Raw genomic sequence first — 27,156 nt, forward strand, 5'->3', positions numbered from 1 at the left:
ACTGGTGTAATTTGCCATTGCAATTGCATTGTAATAGAGCACTTATGTACTCTTATTTAGTTTCTGTACAATGCTTTCAATTTTTGTAGTTTCAGATCGTAATTCCATGCTTGTCTTTGCTTGCGCTTTTACCATCCTCAAACGGCCCTTAGCTCTTTTTCTTTTGTGCAAACAGCGCATCATAATTGTTCCCAATAATTTGTTTGGAGCAATTATATTTCTTCTGTAGCTTTATTATACTTACAAACATCCTCAATTTTGCTATAATATAAATGTTGCTCAAAAAGGGCCAGGGTATCATCATCAACAAACATTTGAGACATGACTAAGTAAATCTTCTTTGTGGAGACTATTCTATTACCCGAAAGAGTTATAGTATATGAACCTTTTAAATATAATGTTTTGTCTTCACCATGAATAAGAAAAGTGGATTTTGAAACTAAATGGTCGCACAGGTTACTATTTAACCATTTTAAATCTGTCACCCATTCAACTAATGTGTGGGACAAGTCCCTTTGTCTCCTATCGCCATTCCATTCATCTTTGGTCTTCGAAACTGGATCGGGTATCCTGCGCCTGGGTTAGCCTTGTGTCTGGAAGAATGAAGAACACTTACCTTTCCTTTGGTAAATTGTGAAGAACTTTGAAATAGTTTGAAACTATCCCCACCCCAAGCCCATTTATCCTTTCTAAAGAGAACTCATACTTGTGAGAAACACTGTATTGAGCACTGGGTATTTTGGCCACCGGGCCTCATTCATATTATGGTTGAGATTTCTCATTGCTCTTCTTTCTTCGTTCCCATCATTTAATGCATCTACCTTACCTGCTTTGCTTGATTATGTTAGCTGATGGGTATTAAGTGAGCCTATGGTGCCTGTATATATTTGTGTGATAATATTTCCTGTTAGATACATTTTCCAGTGTGTTCATAAGGCCTAAAATAAATGACTGTATTTTTATAACTGACTGTCTAAATTGAATTACTGTCTGCTATACAGTGTGGACTCATTGAGGGCACCTGACCCCACTCACACTCTCCCGAGACTAAGCGCTGACTGCTCATTCACGCACTATGATTGGGTTTTAGCTAACCTCTCATAGTTCCCTGTTCATGATAAATAGGGTGGTCTCATAAAATCTGTCCACTAGGTCAGATTCTAGAAATCCATCTTAACATTGTTATTTGACTTTGATGTCATCCTCTTCTTAGCTGACATAGGGGCATCCACATCGAATGAGATGGCAGAGCAGGTTCATTTTTAGACAGTTTAGCGTTCAGGAAACATTTCTTAAAAATAAATGCCCTACATGTAACAGTCTCACAAGGTGATTAAGGTTCTTGAAGATTCACTCCCTATTGCCTGCTTTGAAGGTCGGTTGGGGTATCTTGGGGTAAAACATACCTCCTCATAGGATTCCCTTTTTAGAGCTAACATTCCGAACCTATGGAAGGCAAGCAAAGGGGAAATAACAAAGATCTCCTGGCTGGAATGGATCTCCATAGACAAGATGACATTGATTCCTTGATTGCTTTATGTATTCTGGGTATTGCCTATAGCTACCATTATCAACCAGTTCCAGGGACGTATTTTAGCTTTCATATGCGGCAAAACGTACCTTGGAATTCAGCGCAACTTCCTCTTGCGGGCATCATTGGTGTGCCAAATTTTAACAATTACTTCTTTGATTCTCAGATGAGTTCATGATTGGACTGGTCCTTTTTACTGGCACTAAATGTTTCAAATATATTCATCAAGGTAGCAACAAGCTTTTAGCTTATCTTTCCTCTCTAACAGCCAAATATGAGGGCATGACTGCATGCTCCCTGCGCTACTGGTATCACATCCTTCACATGATGGGGATTCAGCCAGGGTTGGGGCATTTTATGCCTATATCTCACAAGCCTGGCTTCTACACCGGGATGATCAAGAGACATTGGTCCACTTCAGAATGTTTTGGAACTCCTCATGCTTTGCCACTTATACTTGAAGGTGAAGCCCAAAATCTTTATTGAATGCAAAGCTAAATTCCATCTTGAGCAATGGTTCCAATATGCACAGCTACATCACTGGGAGTCTTACAGAGAGGTTAAGGCAGCAGGATCCAGGGAACATTGAGCCTTATAGCTCTCAATGTCTAAGGAAATCTCCACAGTCCGTATTTCCCAACAAAATAGGACTCTTGATTGTACAGGCCTAGATGAGGTTCAACCGTGCATGGCAAAATGGGAACATGAACTGGGCAATTCCATCTTCGAAGACTCCTCGGAGCATCAATAGGAAAGCCCATGAATCTTCTAATTTTGCCACATTTAAAAGGGGCTTGTAAGATTTGCGTTTGGGTATATGACTCCTCTGGGAATACATAACATTCACCCTGCCCAGTATATCCTCGAACACAAGGTAAAGTATAATCTTGGAGCAGAGCGGACAAACTGATTCCACAGGTACGTCTAAGCAAACCATCAACTGATACTCAAGGTACGTATTTACGCACCACTTCAGTAGAAACTAGCCGCAGTCCCCACACATTTGCTTCTATACACCAGACTGAAACACCATGCACAATCTCTCTGCCTTAAGAATGCCGCTAAATCCCACTACAAAAATCAGTCTAGCTGGACACATAACAAGTCTTACTCCTCTGTCTCGTCCCCTTTCCTCCATCCTGTATGGAGCGCCGGTTGCGAGGGATGTGAACAGAACCTCTTTTTCACCAGAAAGACATTTCCCCTTTAAATTATCTGGCGTGCGGGAGTGTTGCCTCGGGAGCGCGGGCTCACTGAACCCCACCCACCGGCACCACATCTCAGTTGCCTTTTCCACGTCGACTGGAAAGGACTGCTCCACCAACGCTCCTGGGTGAGGCCTAGCCTGGTAATTCCATGTGCTTTGCAGACTTGGGGGTATGCAGTGATAAAAATGGCAGCAAAAATGTCGCCTGTACAAAAAATTGCGGCAGAAATGCTGTGGTTTGACCCGTTAAAGGTGTACCCCATTACACCATTTAAGGAGAGGGGGGTTGCAGGGGTGTCCCCCGCTCCCCTTAAATGGTATAATGGGTTGCGGGTGTGTCCCCTGCATCCTTTGCATGGATTGCAGTGGCAAAACCACTGCCTTTTTGCCGCAATAGTTTGTGTGTACGACCATTTTTGCCGTGATTTTAACACATGGAACTGGCTTGGGAACACCGTCCACTGGTGTCCTAGCTCCGTCCCTGATGCATGTCGGCCCGACAGGCATTAGCAGGTGCTCATCGTGCGATGGTTCCTTGCCTACAGCATATCCCCACAAGCTCTGTCTTCGATGCCTTGGTGAGGACAATGGCTGGGACGGATGCTCCGCGTGTGACTCCTTCATGCCCAGGTTGCTCAAGCACCAACTCTAGTGTTGGAGGGAACTCTTCAACAGAACTCCGCCGCAGAACCTCAAAGACTATGTCGGGAGGAAGACACAGAAGACAGGTGCGTTGTTTTCCAAGGCACCCAGCAAAGGCAGCTCCTTCCCAGGGAAGCCCTCTGGTGGGAGGGGTCAGTCTGGCCCTCACATTGGTGCAGGGAGCACCGAGGCTCACAAAGCTACCGGCCTCACGGCTGAGGAGTCCAAGGGCCCTCCCGGTCCCGCAGCCGCAGAGCCTGTGAGGTCTACCACCACCGGAACACATCCCGAGGGTCATCTCCAGCATGGTCGGGCAGAGCCGGTGCCCTTGAGCATGCAGGCTGAGCCCGCAAACTCGCCATTGCAGGTCCACGTGCACAAGGCACGGACAAGATGATGGCTAGAGATAAGATGGCTTCCACTCCCGAACCATCTAGGCAGGAAGCCTCGCAGGGCGGCACGGAAGCCTGTCAGCCCACTAAACAGCAAAGGAGAAGTACTCCTAGGACAGACTGGGCACCACTGACACCTGTTACATGGTCTACAGCTTATCCTAACATCCCGGGGTCCGGGTACAATAACCCTATGTACAGGTAGGGGCTAGGCAGGCAGCTGGCTTATTCACCCCCGCCTCCAGCGCCAGACCGCTCGCAGCCAGCCTGTGATGAGAGGTTTTTTGACAAGTTCATGACTCTTATGCGCTCCCCACAGATGGGCACAATCCTCAGCAGGGGCATTATTAAAGACATGTTGCCTGTGGCTGCACCGGCGCAGCCAACCGCAACACACCTCATGCATCCCCTGCAGACTCCACCTCTGCAGCCTCCCACGCAGACTCCTCCACCTCTGCAGCAGCCCAGTGCAGAACCTCTGGCAACTCCTATGCGGTCCCAGATCACCACCACAGAGGAAACACTGAGACCTTCTGACACCACCACCACCCCCCACCCCCAACAGGATTGCTGGACTGTCAGAATACCTTGGTATCCCCCAGCCACAATAGGAGCTCCCCGAATATGGAGTTCTGACAGAGGTACTTAGAATCAAGGCTGAAGCCCAGTCTGGCATCCCTCTACAAAAAGAATAGTTGGCCAAGAAGGGCTGGCTGAAGAAACTGGATGCCAGGTTCAGGCAAACAAAGGGGGACAGCATCCTACTTTCTACACACCCGCAGCCCCTGTCGTCTGTAATTGCTGCGACGTCTATGTACGCCGAACCCCAGGCTTCCTCTTCTAGCACCACCAGTACAGCGCTACTCAATAAGGAAGAAAAGACCCTTGACTCTTATGGCAAGAAGGTCTATTCCAACGCAGGCCTACCCCTCAGGCAGGCCAACGCAGACGCCATCCTAACTGCGGCTAACCAGTGCCTGTGGAGGGAGATCACAGACTTCCTGCCCGATATCCCGAAAGACAAGCAGGCCTCCTTTAAGGCCGGTCTGGCAGAGGCGAAAATCATAGCCCAAGATATGATGGCGGTATCGTTGGCCCACATTGACACAGCAAATAGGGCGATATGTTTAGCAACAGACATGAGGCGCACTGCCTGATTGAAGGCCAGTAGGCTCAACTAAGCTGTCCAGGGCAGAATCCTTAATCTTCCATTTGAGAGGGGGATCTCTTCCACGCCTCAACCAATGAGGAGCTCGACAAAAAGAAGACTAGCTCCCAGACAGCAAAGTCTCTGGCCATACTTACAAAATCGGCCACTAAACCCTTCTCTCGGTCGCAGTCTCGCTCAGATAGGGGTGCTCATTTGGCGGCTTCCGGGGGTTCCAAGATCGCAAGGCCAGGCAGCCTGACAGATCTCTGTCAACACGGGAGAAAGCACAAATAACAGCCCATAAGGGTTTCTATCAGTCTCCCTCCTCAGCATCAGCCTCATATCAGAAGAAGCAATGAGGCACTGCGTCAGGTCCATAGCACCCCAGTCAGGGGAAAGCTGGCCCTGCAGTCATGCTTGGTGGGCGAAGTTTGCGGATGCCTCGGTCCGCTCAGTAGTGTCCTCGGGCATCCGGCTACCTCTTCCCACTCCTCCTCCCAGTTCCCTTCCACTTCCACAGATCGGCACACTATCAGTTTTAGCAGAGATTCGCTCCCTTGTCGAGAGCGAAGCGGTAGAGCTGGTCCCCCTCTCCCAGCAGGGGCAAGGCTTTTACTCCTGCATCTTTGCTATGCAGAAGGAGAACCAGGCGGGCCTGCTAGCGGTGTTGGATCTATCTTATCTCAATCTTTACCTACCCTTGCAGAAATTCAAGATGGTGACGCCAGCGCTTATTGCTGAGACACTGTCTGGGGGAGACTAGACGTGTTCCTTGGACCTGAAGGACGCATATCTCCACGTTCCCATTGTGCAGCTTCACCAGGTCTTACTCGGGTTCTGGTTCATGGGTATGCACTTCCAGTACAGAGTTCTGCCCTTCGGGCTAAATTCAGCTCTGAGAGTCTTCACGAGGCTCATGAATGCGGTAGCGACTCTCCTCAGATCGGAGGGGTTGCATATCTACCCATACCTCAACAACTGGCTAGTCTGAGGTTCCTCTCCGGAACCGGTCTGGTACTCGGCGGACAGACTGATCTCTACCCTATTCGACCTGGGGTTTTCCATCAACTACCAGAAATCTCAGCTCACCCCTACTCAGGTGCTGGTGTTTCTAGGCCTGTTATGGGACACACAGCAGCAGAGGGTGTTTCCCATGGGGGACAAGGTGACAGCGATCCGATCAGCAGTTGCCCAATTTTGCAGCAGATCGAGCACCACGGCCTGGTGGTATTAACACCTTCTGGGAGTGCTGGCAGCATGTATCCTAACTATCCCTTACACAAGGCTCTGCATCAGGAGGCTCCAGCTGCATTTCGCTGATTCCTGGGATCAGGAATCTGGCCATCAGGGTGCCTCTGTCTCCATTCCACAGCACCTGCACCACGACCCCAGCTGATGGCAGCAGGAAGAGAATCTCCTGGTGGGCAGACACTTCTGTTCACCCCCTACAGAGTACACCATTACCACGGATTGCTCGCTCCACGGCTGGGGAGCCACCCTGGGACTGCACTTGCTACACAGTTTTTGAACCCCGACTGACTGGCAGAATCACATCAACTGCCTGGAGCTAAGGGCTATACAATTGGCACTCAGGTCTTTTCAACCAACCATCAAGGGCAGGTTGGTGTTCATCCAGACAGACAATACGACCTGCATGTTTTACATCAAATAGGGGGGGCTCCAGATCCCAGCAACTGTGCGCGTTGACTCTGGACATCTGGGAATGGTCCATCAGCCAGGGAGTGTGCCTATCAACAGTCCCATCTTCCGGGGAAATCCAATCTGGAGGCGGACAGGCTCAACCGCCTGGCCGCCGACAATTACGAATGGCAACTAAACGGGAGAATTCTCCGAACTGAAGAATTCTCCAGGAAGTGTTCAGAAGATGGGGTCACTCAACAACAGACCTCTTTGCTCACAATCTTATGTGCCAGCAGTTCGCCTTCTGGGGAGGAAGGGGCTGCAACTCTCTAGGAGACACACTCCAAATACCCTGGGACGGGATGTGGGTGTATGTATTTCCACCCACGCCACTAGTGCACAAGGTAGTGAGAAAGATCAGGAGCTCCAGGAACCTCAGGATCATCCTAGTGGTGCCTCGCTGGCCGTGTCAGCCCTGGTTTTCAGACCTGTGGCAGATGTCACTTCAGCCGGAGATTCTACTCCCCCTCGAGAGGGGCTCTCTACTAGCGCAGCAGGGAGGCGCAGTGCTACACCCCTCCCCAGAGAGACTTTCCCTAGCGGCCTGGTTCCTGAGAAGCTGACTCTCTAGCACTGCCAGCTGTCTTCCGCCATTCTGTAGATCATCCAATGTGCCAGGATCCAGGCTACATGCAAGCAGTACAAAAGCAAATGGACAAGGTTCTGCTTTTGAGCCAAGGAACATGGTGTGAACCCACTGACATGCACCCTCGACCAGGTTTTGTCATTCTCGGCATATCTTGCCAGATCTGGAGTCCAGGTCAATACCTGTAGAACGTATCTGGCCGCTATCGTGGCGTATAGGAACACCAACTCTCTCCTCTTATGCCAATCCTGTAGTAAAAAGGCACCTCACAGGCCTGACCAGGCAGTTCCCTCCAGAGAAGCATCCTCATCCAGTCTGGGACCTAATCGCACAGTAGGACGTAGATCACTGTGGCATGTTTCGACATTGCTCTTGCGTTGATTACGTTGCAGTGGATTTTGGTTTAGTTTTTGATATCCGCTTTGTCACGAGGTTGTCACGTTGGTCTGCTTCCATGTTACTCTCAGGAAGTGTTGGGTGTTCAGAGTGCACTGTTTCATCGTCTAGAAGGTCTGCTAGATTAATTTTTGGGTAGCTGTTTTCTTCTGTTTCCTGTACTACATTTTGTTGTAGTTGATGGCGGTGTCCTCGTGTTTTTGTGATATATGGGGTGAGGGCGATCATTTCTTTCTTCCTTCTGTGTGTTTCTGTTCTTTTTCTGCATAGTTCCAGTATGCTTTTGGTGCGCCTGGGGACATTGGTGGTGTTGAGATGTTCTTATGGGTGGTCAGTTGTGAGGTATGGTGTTAGGTATATAGATCTTTCTCTTCTGATGACGTTGTTCTGTTGCCCACTGTGTTTGTGGGGGGGGGGGCATTCTGTATTTGTGTCTGTCTACTGGATGAGAGATGTAGTGTGGTTCCATTTGGTTTATTCCTCGTCCCATTTTTCCTTGTCATCCTGATCTGTGTTGAGGCATGCTGTGGTCCTTTGGGGCAGGTTGGTTTAGATGTTTCAGTTTAGGTCGCAGGGGCAGTAGTCCACCTGCAGCACCTTGCATGGTTCGGATTGTGGCTGTACTTCGCTTCCTTGCGTTGTGACTGTTGGTGTGGTGGTATAGTTTCTGCGGTCTTGTGGCTTGGTACGAGGGGTGGTAATCAAGAGAGGGTGGGTTGCTGCTGGTGGGAGATCGACTGGGTTGTCCTTACCCCACAGTTAGTATGTCTTGGGTTGTAGTAGGGTGGTCTCAGGCTTGGTGGGCTTCTAGGGTTATTGAAGGGGTGGCTGGCTGTCTTGCAGTTGGGTGTCAGAGGGGCTACACCTGTTGCGAGACAGCATCCTATTGTTCCACTTTCTTGCATAAGGCGGGCCCAAAGGGGGGAGGGTTAGTGTTTCTAAGGGATTGCATTGGGGGCAACTCACTTGGTGTTCGGTTGGTTTGGGAGAGGTGCCTGACCTGCGTTTCATTATGGTTTGAGACGAAGATCCAACTGTAATCAATTTTCTTCTATGGTTGGCTGCGAGTGGGCTGTTGTCTGAGTATAGTAGTTGGGAGACCAACCTAAATATGAGTCTCCCGGGTATTTGGAGAAGGGTTATGTTTCAAACCCCAGCAGTCGGGCAAGGCGTACCTGAATTTGATTTTCCTAGATAGTGGTCAAAAGGTCTAGGTTGCAAAGTATAGCATTGCATGTGAATATCCCTAGATTTGAGTTTCCTGAATAGTGGGAAAAGGCATAGGTTGCAGAGTATAGAATTCAATGTGGAGAAACCTAGATTTGCTTTTCCGGTTGGTGACTAGCGTGCAACTATGGCTGGACTAGAGTGGTGTTCTATGTTTAGTGGATAAGTGGTACTCATGGTGTGAAATAATTACCGGTTATAGGCACATTTGATTATTGGGATAATTTTAGTGTCGCAACAGAGAGGGCTGTCCCCAATTTGTTTGCACCTTGCCTACCTTGCCAGTAGCTGCTGGTTGACGGCTGCCTGCTTCCCCTGCTGACACCTGCAGAAACCATTTGGAGCTGCTTTCATAGGTGCTGCCCTTTGCCTCTGGGCCCTTAGCGGAGGGCTGCCCAGGGCATAGGCTGCCTTAGTGTGATGTCTTAAATGAGGCTGGAGAGCCAATCAGATGTTTTGTGGGAGGTGGGAATATGGGCGCGGAAGGAAGCGTGCAGGGGGAAGACTCTGAAGCGCACAGAGTGCTGTAGACCAATTTAAACAATTTCTCAATAAACTTTAGGGGTCGGGGGGCTCACCTGGACCTCGCTGTGGCCTCTGCAGATGGGAAATGAGAAAGCTCCTAATGTGTTTGGTATGCATCTAAGTACACAGCATCAAATCTGGCTTTGTGTGCTAGATTCATGTATTGCTATCAAGTTAAACAGTTGTTATAGACACCTGTATGAATACAATTGCGTTAATCTAGATATGTGCTAGGTAGCAGGCCAAAGAGTGAGCCAACTACTGAGTAGTGGTTGAGTGTAATTCAGTTATATGCATATGCATGGTTGTAGTGTAAAAGCCTTAAAAGTGTGAGGCCAACACAATAATGGGCCTCATTATGATACTGGTGGTAGCCGTGCCGGTATCATTTTTTTTTCTGGTGCCCGCAAATGGGCAGTTACCGGGTCATTACGGCCTTGCCAGACCCAGGTAATTAGCCATTTGCGGGCGCCCGAATATATTCTTCCCCATTTCCATTTGAGCCCCAAAGGGCTCAATGGGAATGGGGATGCCAGATGCACCGGCACCATTCGTGAATGGTGCCGGTGCATCCGACATGCTCTGCTCGCCGGTGTCGGTACGCCCGCCAGGTCAAACCTGGTGGGCGAAAAGGCACCCCCAAGCAGAACTCGTAGTTTGCCGGTCCGGTAGTAACGGCGCAAGTAACTTACCGGCGCCGTTACTACCGGACCGGCAAACTTATAATAAGGCCCAATGTTTAAAATTAGTTATTTGTTGTGTGTATGTGTGCACCAACAGAGTCTATATGGCTATGCGCTTGGTGTGCAGTGTGAGGGGTCAGTAATGCGAGTTGGACAACTGTTTGATGATGTATCAACACATGCCATTTTATTCACAAAATAAATGTAATAAAACGCCTCACTGTCCCTACTCTGCTGAGGATTTCCCTGCCTCACCAAAGCTAAGCGAAAACACTCTAACACAGGATATGGGCCCCTCACACTAAGCAACAAATATACAAAGAAAATATATGGCAATACAACATAACATAACCAATATTCAGTTTCTAAATATCCTGTTATGTTATGTTAAGCGAATTTCTATAGCACACTATCACCATAAGGTATCTTGGTGCTAGAGGGAATGGTCCGCAGCCAGGACCAGAGCGAACTCATTCTAAAATAGGAATGTTTTAACGGCTTTTCTAAAGGCCAATAATTTGTAATATTCTTAATGGCCAGTGGTAGCTCATTCCATAGCACAGCAGCTGCTATGGAGAAAGCTTGTCCTCCGATCTGTACCCGTCGGCAGGTAGGTACCACCAGCAGGTCAGCAGAAGCAGAGCACAACCTGCGACTGGGATGTTAACGGGTAAACTTAGCTTGAAGGAATTCTACACCCTGGTCATGGAGAGCACGATGGACGATGCACAGTGCCTTAAAGTTGACACATTGGGTCACCAGGAGCCAGTGCAGGGCTCGAAGAACCGGGAATATGTGAGCTCCATAGGGCGTGCCTGTTGCCACACGCGCTGCTAAGTTTTGCAGTCGTTGAATCAATCCCTTCGGCTGTGCCAAGTAAAGAGAATTACAGTAGTCCAGCTGGGATATCACCATAGCCGCCACAACTGGTGGATGATGAGGGACAGGGATCATGGGAAGCACTTTCTTTAGTACTTTATGTTGGAATTGGCCGGCTTGGCACAAAGCTGCTACTTGGTTGTCCATAGATAAAGACACAGCCAAGACTACACCACAGCTTTTCACCTTGCCCACTGGAACAGGGAGAGAACCAAGGGAAGAAGGCCAAAAGGTGGACACCCAAAGTGCAGGATCAGGGGGACCTGAGTGCATTCTCTTGCCAATCATTCAAGGTCAACACTACTAAGGTTCAGCCAAAGAAAGACATGTCTTAAATCATTTCTTGATGTTTCAAAGTCAAAGTAAGATTTGTAAGTTCCAACGATAGCAAATATCTTCTGCTTGGTGAAATATCCACTTTCCACTTCCACCAAATAGCACCAGTGGTAACCCCAGCCACAATGATTTGTTAACTCCTCAAGATTTGCCACAGTTCAAAAGAAATGCAATATCCAAAATTATCGGTGATACACAGTTCTTGGTTAAGAGTTAGTTAAAGGTTTTGAATTCACAATGGTATAGCTATCAGGATGACTTCACAGTGCTTCTGCTTCCACTTCAACAACTTCACTTGATTCCCTATGAGAACAGTCACCTTTGTAGGAAGAGAAGGTGGTATCTCAGCAAACACTGAGACACAAATAGGTGCACAACTAGTACAATCAAATGATTGCAAATGTAATTCTTTAAGTAATAATGAATCTGATAAATTCCTTTTCAAATACAATAGATTTGTTCAAGAATTATTTAAGCACAGTGTTACTTCACATAGGCTTATAGGTCATATACATTCAAATTCTTTGGAAATTGTTACAAAAAAGCAATGTCAAAATAGAAATGTTCACAATCACATTAGTTTGCAATTACATCAATAATGATACATTGTATATAAGACAAACTGTAATCAGACATTCTTGATATGGCTTCATAGGATTATCTCGATATCTGGACAGGGAGTTTGCTCTAGATGTCTGTTTTTGGTATGCTCCACTAGTCTAATACTACGCGTTTCGGGCGCCATGCCCGTCTTCAGGTATTGATATCGTTGAAAATCTTCCTAAAAGATCAACAGAGATATATTTTTATAGTCGATTCTATATCTTCAGAATTCATTATCATTATTATCAAGATAATTCATTTTTATTATAGAGATAAATTATAAAGTGGTTCTGTACACTAACCTGTGTCTTCTAATCAGACCACTCAGAGTTTTTAATTGTTCAACTGTCCAGAATATGGGTAACACTCCTAAAGGTGAAAGTAAAGGAAATTAGGGGATATATGGCAATAGCCTCTTGTATACAATGCTTAACATAGATATAATCTGAGTTCTACATAGAAGATCTGAGGCGGGACATTTTGCTAAGAGGCGCGGTGTCCCGCACGATAAACAGGTCTTCGTGCAGGGTCTAGAAAAAAGAGATGGGTACATATTTCTTTTATGGAGACTCACCTAGAAGTGTCAGTCCTGCTTCGTTCGAAAAGTCAGCGAAGGAGGTCTCGTATTGATGGCCAACACGCGGGGCTTCTTTTATGTTTGAACACATTCACTGTAATGGGAAACCGTCACCTTTGTCTCGCAGTACTCCACTTTGTTTAGGCTACTACAATGTTGCATCTACTGACAACCAAATATACCACCACAGCTTCAGTATTTTGGACTACTTGTAATGCTTACCTGATATCCACGGGGACACCACTCCGTCTGGTTGGACCACTTCGGGCCTCGAACCCCCTCCCTTGGACTCTTGTTCGGCCGAGGATCGGGCCTGAAACACAGGAATTCGGGTTTAATATTATTGCCTCTTCTTGCCTCTCCGTCCTGCTTCTCAGTGCAGGGGTGCGTTGTTGGTATGGGCGTGCCGCAACCTAGTTACTTCACTGGCTCGGGCCCTCAGAGTCCTGACCTGCTGTGTGTTCTTCCAGGTGAGTCTGCTGGTTTTTGCAGTTTGTCCTTTTCTTTGCAATTGCCCCTATTAATGTCTCTCCTTCTTCCTTAGGTGCAGAAAGAACTCCAGTGGTGCTGTGCGGCTTGGGGATAAGCACGAATTAAGTGAAAGCGTGATGCGCAGCACTATGTGCCTTTTCTTGTGCTGACCTTTCTTTCCCTCTTTCTTGCAGACCGCTGCAGTGTTCCAGAATGGATGTTGCTGTGAAGATGGAGAGAGGTGAGTAAAGCATAGCACATGGCGCCTTCTTGACCTTTTGTGAGCTAATCTGTGTTTCTTTCTCTCTTGCAGGTGGTTTTTATGGCCCGGAGTGGACGTGGACCAAGAGCGATTCGAACCAGGTAAGCGTGTGGTTGATAAGTTATTTTCCGAATTGGAGTTTAAACGCCTACTAATGTTTCGTTCTTTTCTTCTCAGGTTGCAGATTTTTCAAGATTGCGTGAACGTCGCCGAGATGCTGCGTTCATTGGACCCAAGAGCATTGGACAGGAGCAGGATTCTTACACAGGTAAATGCCTTACTGATGGTGTTCTTGTTCTTTCAGGTATTCGTTTCCGTAATGCTGGCAAAGACTCGAGCATAACGTGGTGAGCGTCACGATGCAGAATGCAGAGAAACACGAAGCGTGTTTCTCAGCCTGGGCGTGGCTTATATAGCCCCCAGGTATCCCTAGGCCTGACCACACCTAAAACACTAGACCGCATAAATCGGTTCATAGAACTGAGCTATGTGGGGGCATCCATGTTGTGTAAAAGTCCATTGCCAAGCCCAGTTCACAAATTGTCCTCACTTTACATATGAGCCTGGCGCCAAAGGCGCCAGGACTGACTCCAGGAGAGTCCTGGGTGAGGTGGCAAGGCCTTTAAGACCATGATGGAGGGTGGTCTATTAGGGCCAGGGGCAGGGATCATTACACTACTACTACAAATTGTTAGTTGTACTTCTAGAAAGATCTCGACCAGATTCACATTCAAGTACTTCAACACCTTCAAGTAGGCAAGGCACTCTTCCTCTGGATATCTCTCTCCAGAGAGGCAGCCTCCTTGCCTTTCTTGTTTGTCTGCCACAATTACAACCTGGATTTGCTTTTAAGACTCACTTCTCTCTGTCTTCCACAGTCTTCGGCACTACAGGTTGTGTTAACTGCTAAATAGTCTTTACAAGCAGCCAGCTTCCCTTCCTAAACTTTATCAGCCCAATTAATTACTCTGAACCCCTGGTGCCATTCTTAGCTTCAGGTAATGCTTGCACATATGTCTTTTAGGCCAATTAAACTGTTATCAACTTCACAGTAACGGATTGCTTTTCAATTCTAAGAAAGGTTGGTTTCACTTTTAATATTGCAAGGCTCTTGGCTCGGGCAATGCTTGTTCTCGAGTTCAGTCTTTCTTACGCGATTACAATTAGGCACACGCGACCACGTAGGGTACTTTTTACATGTGAAAGACTTGTATTTCATTGTATTCCTGTGTAAATGTAAAGGATGGAGATCTGTCTTCCTTTAGGAATCGAAATGAGGTGCACACAACCACTCTTTGATATAGTTTTTCTAAATTAAAGACTTTGACAATTGTTTTATCAGGGTTATGTAGTCGGTAATGGTCTTCGCAGCGTTCACTTTTCTTAGTTAGTGACACGCGACCAGCCCTTCAAGCCTGTCAATGGTTTAACAATGGATTTAAGCAGTGTTTGCTATTCATGTGAATAAAAAGACTCATATACGCGAGTACGACTTTTCCATTGTTCATGAATTATAACTTCAACTAACAACTTCAGCTTGCTTTACATCACACACAAGTGAATAGGAAACCTTAATCGGGAGCCGGCTTCTTTAACACGCAACGCTTCTACACTTATGGCTTCTTAGGGACCAGCACCCTTCCTCTCTGAAGGTGTCTTCGGTCTGGCAACACGGTTCTGGAGCCCCTCTTGCTAATGAGACCCCGGCTTGACAACTGCTCCTCGCCCCAGTCGCCAACACGTTTGCTGTACGGCAAGCAAGTCAAGCAGGCTCACATGTGGAAAGACGCTCTCCTGCACGCCTCCCGCTGCACAGCCTCTGCACTTCATAGTTTGGGGGATCAGGACCCTCTCCGAACAAGCAGGTCAAATGTGCTGTCCCCATGTTCTGGCATCTCTCTGGTACTCCCACTTCTGCTTGGTTTGCAAGCCTCGTGTCTTCTTCTTTCTTTCACTGTCCTCCTGGGAGGAGACTTGAGGCAGTGTTTCAGTGAGGGATCCATAGGATTCTTCACAGCATGCAATTAAAAGGAGGGAAATTTAGCTATGTGTTAGGTTTTTTAAAATGAATTTTTATCTATATACAGTAGTAGTTTGGTAGTAATGCATACCTGTTCTTTTCATTGCTTAGTGTGTTCAGGCATAATAAATACTGTTTATTTATCCTTCCTCAGGAATTTGATTTATTTGAGTGCTCTAGGTGTCTCATTGTCACATTACACCACCCCACAAATCCTGGAGTCTAAGCTATACTGCGTTTACCACCTACTGTGCCAAATTGAATTGTGCCCTGCAGGAGTGCAAGAATCAGTAGAGGCTAAAACACCCACTGAGCCCTCACACATCTACAAACCAAGAGCCAACACAATCAGAAAGGTAAAAAAGACACCATCAAGAGATGGATCGTCTTCGCCATTTGTGGTTACGTGGGCCGAGGGAAGGTTACTCTTAAAACAGGTGTGAATGTGGTTCAGTAGCAATCCAAACAGCAAAGTATAACAGTCCAAAATAAAGGAATGTCCAATGAAGGTTCTATAGAAATATATACACCTTAGTCAGACACACCATCTACAATAATAACTAACTCGAAAAACGCCACACAAAAACCACCCCTGAGGAAAGAACACAGAATATGCAAAGATAGTAGATGCAGCACTCTGGGTAATGAATTAGAGGTGAAAGGCAAGCAAAAGACGCAATGTTCTTGAAAAAGGATATGCACTTGGGAACAAAAAGGGTTCAAAGTAATCCAACCAGTCTCTAGGGCCCAGGAATGGGCCACGGGGGCAGTTAGCAGTCAATTGTACCTACTTTGCAGTTCTTGGTGGGTTGGCAGTGCCAAACCAGACTTTTTGGTGCTGTGCAAAGTTTGGCAGAGAGCAAAAGGCAGCAACGGAGGGTCCTGCTTGTTCACATGTGCTGAACAATTCTTGAAACATGCTCCAAGCACCTCAATGGTTATAAAGACTGGGATCCCACTGTCTTGGCTCTCAGGGTGCTGTGAGTCCCAATCCATTAGCTCAGGGACAGGATGAGTCCTTTTCTCATGCTTCCAAACACGGGGGAGGGTGGCACACAACTTCGTGTCCTCCAACACGCTGAGGTCCTGGGTACCACTCTGGCTGGCAGAGAGGCAGGTTCTGGTCCAGCAGCAGATCGCCCCCAATGGTCCCTGGGGACGGTTAGGGGATAGAGCTGGTCTCTACCTTGGAACACCTGCCTCCACCTCACAAATGGAGGCGTTAGAGAGGACTGCTCTCTCAGCAGGGTGCAACGAAATCTTCAGGATGGTTCAAGATGATTCCAGATGTTTCAAAGAAGCTGTGGGAGACCCCTTCTTTTATAGACAAATGGCCCCAGATGGTTGGACTAAAGCTAACCTGCTCTAGGGGTCCAATCCCCGTTCTTGAAATGTGTGGGCCATGCCGCATGGTGACACACCCAAAGTGCTTTGCTCCAGAGGAATTTAAGGGACCAGGAATGAGAAAGAGAAGCAGTGAGAATCAAGATGGCAGGACCCTCCCAAAACTAGTAAGACCCCTCTCTGGCTCATCGTAACTCTGTTGTCTCTATAGGAAACAAAGGCCTTTAGAAATGCAGCCCCCTGGTGTGAGGCCTGGCTCTCTGGGAATGAGTGTGCCTCTTGGTTTCTGTTCCCATGCTAGTGTCCTATGGTGTGACTGTCCTGGGGGAAAGGGTGTTACCTACCCTTACAAAGTAATAAAGAGAAGCAATACCCCAAGGCTAGGGGGGGCCTTGTCTGGGAGGAACGAACAAAATCCTTCCACGGCTGAACTGGGCCCACACATGTAACATTAATGACTGGGATAACTCGGAAAGATGCTGGCCACCAATACCGTAACTCGGGTATGACATATTTAAGCAATAAGCCCTGAGGGTATTACTGAGTCAAGTAATGCCCCAGAGTCCATAGTTATAGGCACAAGCGAAGTTATAGGCCCAGGTATCAACTCATCACACCTACCTTGATTGGAGTTTGGCTACATCTGAATGTCTTTCCCCCTTCACTAAATTAGCGGGGCCTCTCAGAGCCCACCCTAAGAGCTGGTTCTGAAAATCCATCTTGAGAGACCAAACACCAACCCAGGGAACCCTCCCCAAAACCTTTGTAGACAACTACATACTTGATCCAGGAGGCAAAAAATGCTCAGAATATGCCGTATGGCAAAGATGAAGTTGTAGAAGGGAAAGGAGGATCATGAGACAAGAGAGGAGTGTGCAGCAGGTGGGGGAGCACTTGAAGGAGTCTTTGGAGTGTTTTCAGAGAGAGAAGATTGGATGTTGGCAGTGAGAAAGTGGTACTGATTTGATGTGAGATGTAGAGTAGTTGGAGGTAATTTATGAGAGAGATTGGGGAGAGAAAGGGGAGATTGGAAGTTACAGGCAGGAGGGTGAAGGAGAGCAGAGACAAGTTTGTGTGGCAAGGAGTGAGATCTGGATGAAAGTGATTAAGATTAGGAGGGTGGTAAACTGTAAGCAAACAGAGGGGGATGTGAGAGAGAGCAGACCAGAAGACGGAGCGCGGAAAAAGCAAAAGGAGACAGTCATAGGAGAGGAGAGTGAGGTAAAGGTTGAGGTTGAGAGACGGCATCCAGAGCAAAAAGGGCTCCACAGAAATCTGATTAGGCCCACTAGGTCAACTCGGAGGAATTAATAGAGTTGGAGATAATGCCACACCCCTTAGGCTCTACCTGCAATAGTGACGGACCAGACAGTAGTGGTACCCTTGCTATAGTTAATTGGCACTGCAATACGACCTGTTTGGGTAGGGCGCCTGGGCTAGGGAGGTAGTAGCCCCCCTCAAAGGTGTTCAGGGATCCCACCTATGCTGTGTGCCTCAATTGCCTGTTTTTGTAGCACCATTCATGTAATAAAAACGTATGCAAAGTTATTGGATTTGTTTTGTGACTCATTGACAAACTTGTAACACCTAATACTTCAGAACGTTTCCGCCTTGAACCCATTTGAGCTCTGAATCATAACACTTTAATGTATTGCATAACCGACTCATTGTTTGTTGTCATTAATAAACTTACTGTTTTCTCTCAATGTAGGAGGATAAAGAATTGGTGCATGGCAATGTTTGCAGTAAAAATATTTTATTGGCCAGAGAAGGAATTGACAATGAATATGGTCCTTTCATAAAATTGAGTGACCCCGGTCTTCCAATAACTGTGCTTTCCAGGCAAGGTATGGCAAGCGGTTTTTGCGAAACTTGAAATGTTAAGCAAATACATTTGTTATGTTAAAGTAGTGTTAATGTTAGTGTAAATTAAATTGGAGCATGGGGTGGGTGCTTGGGATGAGGTATTGTGGAGAACGTACTTTCACATTTCTGAAATAGCTGACCATAGTCCTTTTTTTACTGACGTGTTTGTAATGGTCTCGGTCAAAAATGTTTTTCAGAGATAGTGCTCCACAGTAACATGAACACCAAATCTCATTATTGCTTCTGAGGTAAATTAATCCATTAAGTATGTTCTCCAAAGTATTTACAATTAAGGATGGAATTGGCTAAACTAGCACAACCTTTGCCTTTGTGCCCATGGTCTCCCCATCGCTCCCTCCCCCCCAACCCCGTTATTCTTCAGGTGAAAAAACATGTGAAATCATTGCAGCTGCAAAGGTCTGAGTTTATTAGCCACAACTTTATTTCTAAATTCTGATCATATTATCTATTAGCGTTAAAGCTGCATGCACTGTATGGTCTGCATTTGTTTAAAGATGAAAGTGGTTAAGTGAGTTATGTGAAACCAATATTTACATTTATTTTGTAGATTTATTACATTGGTAAATATGGGCCTTTGCTTAATTTTTCTAATTATTGTGCAAGTCCACCTTCGTCTCGACATGTATTACCTCTTGCAGTTCTTATTGTACGTGCCACTATGCAAAGGGTGAATAATGTCATAGATTCAGGGCTGAGTACTTTTGTTTCCAGTGACTGTTTGGGCCTGCAATGGCCTTTACTTCACATTGCCCCAAGTTACTTTGTTTTTAGGCTCTACCAGTGCTCAAGGTAATGAGCTATACAAAAGAAAGACGAAAATCATTTTGCCCAGTATATAGAGCAAAATGATAAATATAAGTGATGTTAAAGGACCCCTAAAGAATCTGCATGTATTCATTTATTAGTATTCGCTTATTTGGTAGAGGGTGCGTGGTGCTTCAAGAAGAAGCATCTTACAACAGTGATATAAACAACTAGGAATGTGCTGTTTTAATACTCTTTAATCCAATGGTACTTTATATCGAAACTATTTCCAGGAGCACTTCAAACAGGGGCATGAAATGATCCCCACAACAATGATACATGCCCCTTGCATCTTATCCCCCTATCCAGTACATTGGCTTTCTCCTTACCTGCAACTAGGATGGTAATGGAATGATCATCACCAGTTTGTGTGGGGTTGTTGCCTACAGTGGAAAGGATAGGACCTCATGTATGCTACTTTCAGTCAAAAAGTGAAAGTAGGTGAAATCGGCTATTATCAAGTGGTGTAGATACATCACGCTGTTGCGGATACCTGCTTTTCAAGTTGTGCTATACCATTTGTTTTGCGCCTTCATTTCCATAAACTTCTTAAATAGTACTACATAGGATATTGATAAGCCCATACACTTAACTTTTTTCCTTTGACTCTTTGCTGGAGTAGTTTGTTTTCCACCCCTCCTGCTCAAAGATGCCTATTCATCTTTCATGGCATAGGAGTATAATCGGACCCTGTTATGAATCCCTGTACTCTTCACAATGTCAGTCAAATTTGTTGCTGATTGCAACTTTCCCCTGACTTGTGAATTCAATTTTATAATATAAATGAGAAGATGAGTTTCTCTAGATTTGTGAGGGTGTGAAGGAAGCATGTGGAATCATTTCAAGATATTGTTTAAAAGCATCTGGCTGACGGTTATGCATTTTATTTTTAGAACGAGTGGAACGTATCCCATGGATTCCTCCTGAATGTGTTGGAGATGCCAAACTCCTTAGTGTGGCATCTGACAAATGGAGTTTTGGCACAACCCTGTGGGAAATCTGTTACAATGGAGAAATACCTCTTAAAGACAAAACGTTGGCAGAGGTAATATTTCACCAATCTTTATTTTATGCCGCCTAACCATCTGAAAGAAATGTCTACTTATTTTGAAATGTATCATGTGTTACATTTCTTACTCTGTATTAACAAGAACAAGATATTGGAAAAACTAAACCTATAGCAAAGGCCTTCTAGGAAATGCACACGTTTATGACGCTATTGATGGGTACATGTTTTAGTGTAATTGACATTTTCTGAATAGAAATCTCTTCCAGGGTTAAGATGAAAAATGTTTTCATAATTACTATTCTTTTTCTGGTAAACACATAGGTTGAATCTAACTTAAAAGGACAACAAAGATAAACCGCATTAACAAAGTTATTTATTAGCAGCTTGCATGAAAATGCACAGTAGCTCTTTGACTGTCAAAGGGAAAGTGCGACCCACCCCATGGGCTCACTGTGCAAAGCCAGTGGCTGCCTTAGCTAAGGTAGAGCTGCTGGCCATGCCACTGTATTCCCCAAACAAACAGAGAGGCCCACTTGGTGTAGCCTTACCAGCGGATGAGCCCAACATGCCCAGGATCAACTTTAACCATGTCCATGCCCAGGCCAAGCCCATAGTAACACAGTGTACAAATACAAACGGTAAATGGGCCTTTGGATAGACTTTTCCTACTACTATACCTAATGTAAGGCCTATGCCTGGTAGCAAACGCGATGTGGTGTAATGCTAAGGGCCGAGATGAAAAGGGATTCCTAGACATACAGGTAAGTACATGGAGATATGCTGGACTAGCCATGCCAGCCATTGGTTAAACAATGGTTACCAACAACCTCTTATGCGTTCTAGCATCCATACACCGTCATCCATCCATCCATGCTTTTTCTCTGCCACTTGGTGCCCCTCCATTTCCACTGCACCTCACCACATGGCGTATACTCTGTGCTGGGACCGGCGAGGGACACACTTCAGCAACATGGCCGCCATGTGCAGCATTGTATAATCAGCTGTTTCGGAGTCCCGCTGGAGCCAGCACTGATTGGCTGCTCCTTTCTTTGTTTCAGGACTGGGCGGTGGAGCCGGCATGCGATCGCCGGCCCCCACAAGGGCTGCGTGTATAAAGGGGTTCTCCCTCTGGGAGAGCCTTTCTTTCTGTCATTTGGTACACCTCCATTTCCACCTCACCACGCGGTGCATACTCTGTGCTAGGACCAGCGAGGGACACACTTCAGCAACAAGGCCGCCTCGTGCTACATTGCATGATCAGCTGTTTCGTAGCCCCGCTGGAGCTCGCTCTGATTGGCTGCTCCTTGCTTTGTTCCCGGACTGGGCGACAGAGACGGCAGGCAAGTGCCGGCCCCCTCAAGGGGCGCGTGTATAAACGTGTACCCCCTCAACATCCTGCATTACAGTTTGCTCACTCCCTATACTGCCTCCACATACTCTTGTCCACCACGTCTCACAGCTCTACTTTGGGATCTCACCGACTTTCATGCTCTCTGTCTACTGCACTTCTACCATGATCACCAGCCCTCCATGTGTGCAACACTAACTTTACTTTCCTCCCACTGCTGACTTCACAATGGATAGCTCACTATGTTGTCTTGAATCTAGGTGTGCTTTCAAATCTTGCATCCCTCATTTTTTACTGTACGTGCTCTTGGGTAAATTGGAATCTAGGTATGCTTTCAAATCTTTCATCCCCCATTTTGTACTGTACTTGTGCGCTTTGGTAAATTTGAATCTAGGTGTGCTGTCAAATCTGTGCACCCTTTCTCCTCCCTTGGCTGCTAGGCCGCCTGGTGAGTTTGCCCGTGCATTGTGCAGCCTCTCCAACTGTCCCTTTTTTCCTCCACCTCCATGCCACTCTCCATCTCCCCAATCTATTCTAACTGCTACTCTATCACCTATCCCTCATCTCTCACGAAGTCTGGAAGAAGAAAGTTAAAATATCTCTTGGCCTCTAATCCCGGCCTACCTATTGATGACACCTACATCAGTGCTACTTCCAGACAGACTATCACTGATATCCTCTTCTCTGTTCCCTCTCCACACATTTGGACCTCCCACTTGATCTCTCCCCTCTCCCCTTTTTCCTCTTCTCCCATTAATGCCGGCACTCAATGGGAAGTACTCTTGGCATACTTCTCATCCTCTAGGTGCCTCATTAATGTCTATCACAATGGGACTGTCATGGGCCAGGGTCCTCACCCCAATCTTTTTCTCTTTAACTGGTGCTTGCGGGCCCTCATCAGCTTCCTACCTTCTCCTACTGCTACTCCTCCTTCCCCTCTCTCTCTCTCTCTCTCTCTCTTTGCAACTCCATCACCACCTGCGGGCGTACCACCCCCTGTACTCCTCCTCGGAAAACCTTCAAAGGTGGTGACCAGCTACACTTAGCCACTTTGAACTCCTGCTCTGCTGTCAAACATTGTTCTGACATCTGCCTCCTACTAGAAGACTTTGAGCTCAACGGCCTCGCTCAATGCGAGGCGTGGTTCAATGCCAGCTCAGTCACTGCTTTTGACTCCCTCCTCCCTGACTGCTACAAGATCCTCTCCAAATCTCAGCCCAACCGATCTGATAGTGAGGCTGCCCTGATCTTCCCTGTGTGGGTCCCTACCTCTCTCATACCCACCCAGCCCTAATCCTCATTTGAAAGTCTTCTCTGCAAGCTTAGTGTCTCTCCGACTCTCTCTCACCCGTGCCACTATCTATAGACCTCTTGGCCCTGTGTCTAGTTTCCTGTCGGAATGGGCCGACTTCACCTCCTCTCTTCTGACCTCTACCAATAAACTCCTCCTCCTTGGAGACTTCAACATCCACCTTGACTCCACTGTTCCTGCCTCTTCACTTTTCCGTGATCTCTGTACCACTCTCTTCCTCACTGTTCTCACCTCTGGCCCTACACACTCTGCCGGACACACTCTTGATAACTTCATCACCACTAATCTCCCGCTCTCCAATCCCATCACTACTGCTCCCTCCTGGTCTGACCACTCTCTCCTCTCTTCTGGGTCCTTCACGGCCCCCTATCGTAGCCTCCAGCATCACTGCCAGCCTCCTTCATGTTCATCTGACCAAGGAAACGAGTGACAGTTGCTGCGTTTGCCTCCACCTTCATCCTTCCTCCTTCCCTTCCTCCTGACTCTCCCACTAGCTCTGTCCTTGCCATTCTTCATCTTGGTATCCAAACACTCTTGACATTCTTGCCCCTGTCGTGAGGCTCCGCCTGAAACCTGACTCTAAGCCTAACACCTGGTACAATGCCAATCTAGCCCCTCTGAAACGCAAGTGCAGAGCTGCTGAACGAAAGTGTCAGACCTCAGGCTCATCCTCCGACAACCTGGCCTGTGTCCTACTCCAAAGGCAATACTGTTGCTCTATCCGCTCCAAGAAGAGGGTCCACATCCAGATCCATGTCTCTATAGCCTCTAACAACACGGCGGAACTCTTCAAAATCTGCAAGGAACGAGCCAATCAAACTGCAGTCTCCACCTCGCCTCTTCCCTCTAAGTCACTCTGTACTGCAGTGGCCTCCGATTTCACCTCTAAAACTCAGAACATGCTGACCTCTGCCTCTTCTTCCCCTTCCTCCATGCCTCACCCTGTCCCCCTGCCTCCCGTGACCTCTCTTCCACCCCCACCCACTCTCCTCCTTCTCTCCTATCTCAACGCATGAGTAGTCCGCTCTATGAAGGTCTCATCCAAACGGGATTCTCCATGTTCTTCCAGAACTATTAAGGACAACATCTCCCTCGCTCCGACTCTTCCTGACTGCTGCAACCACTCCTTAGCATCTGGCTTGTTCCCTAATACTTTCAAGCACTCCCTTGTGCACTCCCTCATAAAAAAGCCTTCAGCCGACCCCTCGTATATATGGCCAACTACCACCCTATCTCCACTACACTCTTCCTTGGGAAAGTCTTGGAGAAGTTGGTCTTCCCCCATCTGACCCAAAACACTGAGCTTGTTGGTTGTTTACACAACCATCAATCTGTATTCCGAGCATCCAAAGGTGCGGAAACTGCTCTCCTGAACACCTGTGAAGACCTTTTTGCAAATCTTGACTCTTAACTCTTCTGCTGTTCTCATTCTCCTTGGCTTATTTTCCGCCTTTGACACGGTCATCCATTCTATCTTCATAAAGTGGCTCCAAGATACTCTTAGTATCTCAGACATGGCACTGGACTGGTTGACCTCCTTCCTCTCTGGCCGCTCTTCTCAGGTTCTACTGGGCTCCTTCTCTTCTACCACTCTCTGTACATGTGGTGTTCCCCAGGGCTTTATCCTCGCCCTGGCTCTTCAGTATGTACCTTTCACCTCTTGCCCACCTGATCTCTGCCTTCTCTTCTCATTTCGAGTGTTGCGCAGATGACAGACAGCTCTTCTTCAAGCTCTTCTTCAAGCTCTCCTCCTCCTCCTCCTCCTCCTCTATCATCCCGAATTGCCTGTCTGCTATTCAGTCCTGGTGAACCTCAAATGATCTCTGTCTTAATGCCAGTAAGACTGAGATTGTTCCTGTCGCAACACCAATTCCCTGTTTCCCTCCTGCTCTCTGGCCGCCCTCTATGGGCTCTCCTCCTTCCACTGCAGCCAGAAACCTTGGTGTCCTCTTCGGCTCCTCTCTTTATCTCATCACATCATGGACCTTGCCAAGAAAGCCACTTTCAACTTCACCTTCGATTCCCCCAGATCTCAATGTCACTTGAGCTCTGTTCCTCTCCAGGCTTGATTTTAGCAACAGCCTCTTTATACAACCTTCCTCTTTTTTCCCTATGCCCTCTTTAACTAATTCAGAATAGGGCTGCAAGACTTATCCTTGGCTTCAAGCCTAGGCACCGTATATCTCCAGCCCTAAAATCTCTGCACTGGCTCCAGGTTGCTGCAAGGATCATATTCAAGACCCTTTGCATCATCCATAAGGCTGTCTGGGGCCTTGGACAACCTGCAACTCTCTATCCAGATCCCTTTGCTCTTCTAGCTCCAACTCTCTGCTGGTCAAACGCTTCTCCAAGCAGAGAGCTGGGAGCAACTCTCTGCGACTGGCTCCCTCCTCTGGAGCAGTCTCACTCCCCTTCTCCGTCTTGAACGGATCACTTCAAGTTCCGCAAACAACTCAAGGCCTTTCTCTTTTCCTCCTCCTTCTCTCTCCCTCCTGTGCTAACCATCCCCACAGCCGCTGAGTTTGGCGGCCCGGTCCCTCAAGAACCGAATAGGGTCCTGGCCATTTGCCCAAACGCCACCAGCCTGCCACCTCCCCTGCACTGCATTCTGGTCAACATCTGCTAGTTGAGTTGTCTCAGCCCTGCACTTACTTGATGGGTGTTCGACCTCCATCTTGGCTTGGGATGCCTCTGCCCTTGCACTTGCCTGTTGCCCCCCCAACAGGCACCTTTAGAACTCCCGCACCCCTCTCCCAGGGACTCATTAGCACTTACACCCCGCCCCCTCTCTTTTTGTCTCCACTTGCACGTTCTGAATGTCACAAGGACTAGTAGGACCACTGTTTGCTTGTTTATTTATTCATTTTCATTTCAAATGTATTTGCTCCCTTCCTTTGCCTTGTGGCACTTTGAAACACAACACCGTCTTGTTATATAAGCACCATATAACTGACCAATAAATAAAAATACACTTGAAAGAGAAAATGTTGGATACACATAATGCAGTATAAAGAGGGAGTGAAGGGGATAAAGAACATTAAAAACCAGGACCAGGGGGCCACCTAACAAAGCATTGATATGTCATTCATAACAAGTGAAAACAAATGATATTACTATACCTTGTGTCATTGTGCGAGGGGGAGGGAAGAGGAGAAGGGTGGGAGGGTGCAGTGGCGAAGTACGCGCAAAGTTCTGCCAAGGGGTGGCTCAAGTAAGTGCAGAGGTAAGTGCAGAGAGACTGTAGGGTTGCAGACACAGGGGGAGAGAGAGAAAGAAAACGGAAGCGAAGAGGAAGGTCTTGAGTTCTTCTGGAACCTTAGGTGGTCCTGCTCAAGTTTGAGAGAGGCAGGGATGCTGTTCCAGAGGGAGGCCCCAGCCGAGGACAGAGATCTAGCCCCCACTCTCTGCCTGGAGAATCATCTGACCCTCAGAGAGTTGGAGGTGGATGAGCAGAGGGCTCGAGAAGGAAGATGCTTAGGAAGAGAGAATTGGTTGTAGTGTGGTCCCTGGCCCCAGAAAGCCTTGTGGATGATGCAGAGGGTCTTGAACTTGATCGTTGCAGCCACCGGGAGCCAGTGGAGAGATTTCACGGCTGGAGAGATACGATCCCTGGGCTTGAGGCCAAGGACAAGTCTTGCAGTCCTGTTCTGGATTAGTTGCAAAGAGCAAAGAGTAGAGGCAGGCAGATTTAGAAAGAGGCTGTTGCAGTAGTCCAGCCTAGAGAGAACAAGGGCTCTGGAGACAGTGAGCTTCTGGGGGAAAGTGAGAAAGAGAAGAATACCTCTGAGGAGGTGCAACTGGTAGTGAGACTTCTTAGAGATGTCAGAGATGTGAGGAGAGGGTGGAGTCGAAGATGACCTCGAGGTTCTTTGCCTCACATGGAGGTGTGGGTAGAGGGCCCAGGGTGGGCAGCCAGATTGAAAGAGAGAAAGCGGGAGCAGGGGTCCCAATGAGAAGGGTCTCCATCTTACTGGCATTAAGAGATCGTTGGAGGCATACCATTCATGTATCGCGGATAGACAGTCCGGTATCAGCGAGCGAGCAGAGGAGGCTGAGGGGTGCCTGAGTGTCTGCATAACACTGAAAGTTAGAACAGGAAGTAGAGATGAGGCGGGCCAGAGGTGCCAAATAGTGGTTGAAGAGCCAGGGTAGGAGGTTAGACCCCTGGGGTACACCACATGTAGAGAGAGGTGGTAGAGAGAAAGGACCCCAGTTGGACCTGGGAGGGTCAATCAGAGAGAAAGGAGGTCAACCAGGCTAGGGC

The 27,156-nt window shown here is 47.3% G+C and overlaps 1 protein-coding gene across 3 annotated transcripts in view; it reads left to right on the forward strand.

Moving 5' to 3' along the window:
- Positions 1-27,156, forward strand: part of JAK1 (Janus kinase 1) — a 1,055,078-nt gene that overhangs the window by 699,048 nt on the left and 328,874 nt on the right. For all 3 annotated transcript variants that reach the window (XM_069641985.1, XM_069641984.1, XM_069641986.1), the window contains 2 exons: positions 18,244-18,379; positions 20,117-20,268. In XM_069641985.1, the coding sequence (XP_069498086.1) occupies positions 18,244-18,379; positions 20,117-20,268 (288 nt within the window). The remainder of the gene's footprint in view (positions 1-18,243; positions 18,380-20,116; positions 20,269-27,156) is intronic.

The sequence above is a fragment of the Ambystoma mexicanum genome, chromosome 1q, assembly GCF_040938575.1.
Source record: "Ambystoma mexicanum isolate Mex_15411 chromosome 1q, UKY_AmexF1_1, whole genome shotgun sequence".
In the NCBI taxonomy this organism is placed as follows: Eukaryota; Metazoa; Chordata; class Amphibia; order Caudata; family Ambystomatidae; genus Ambystoma; species Ambystoma mexicanum.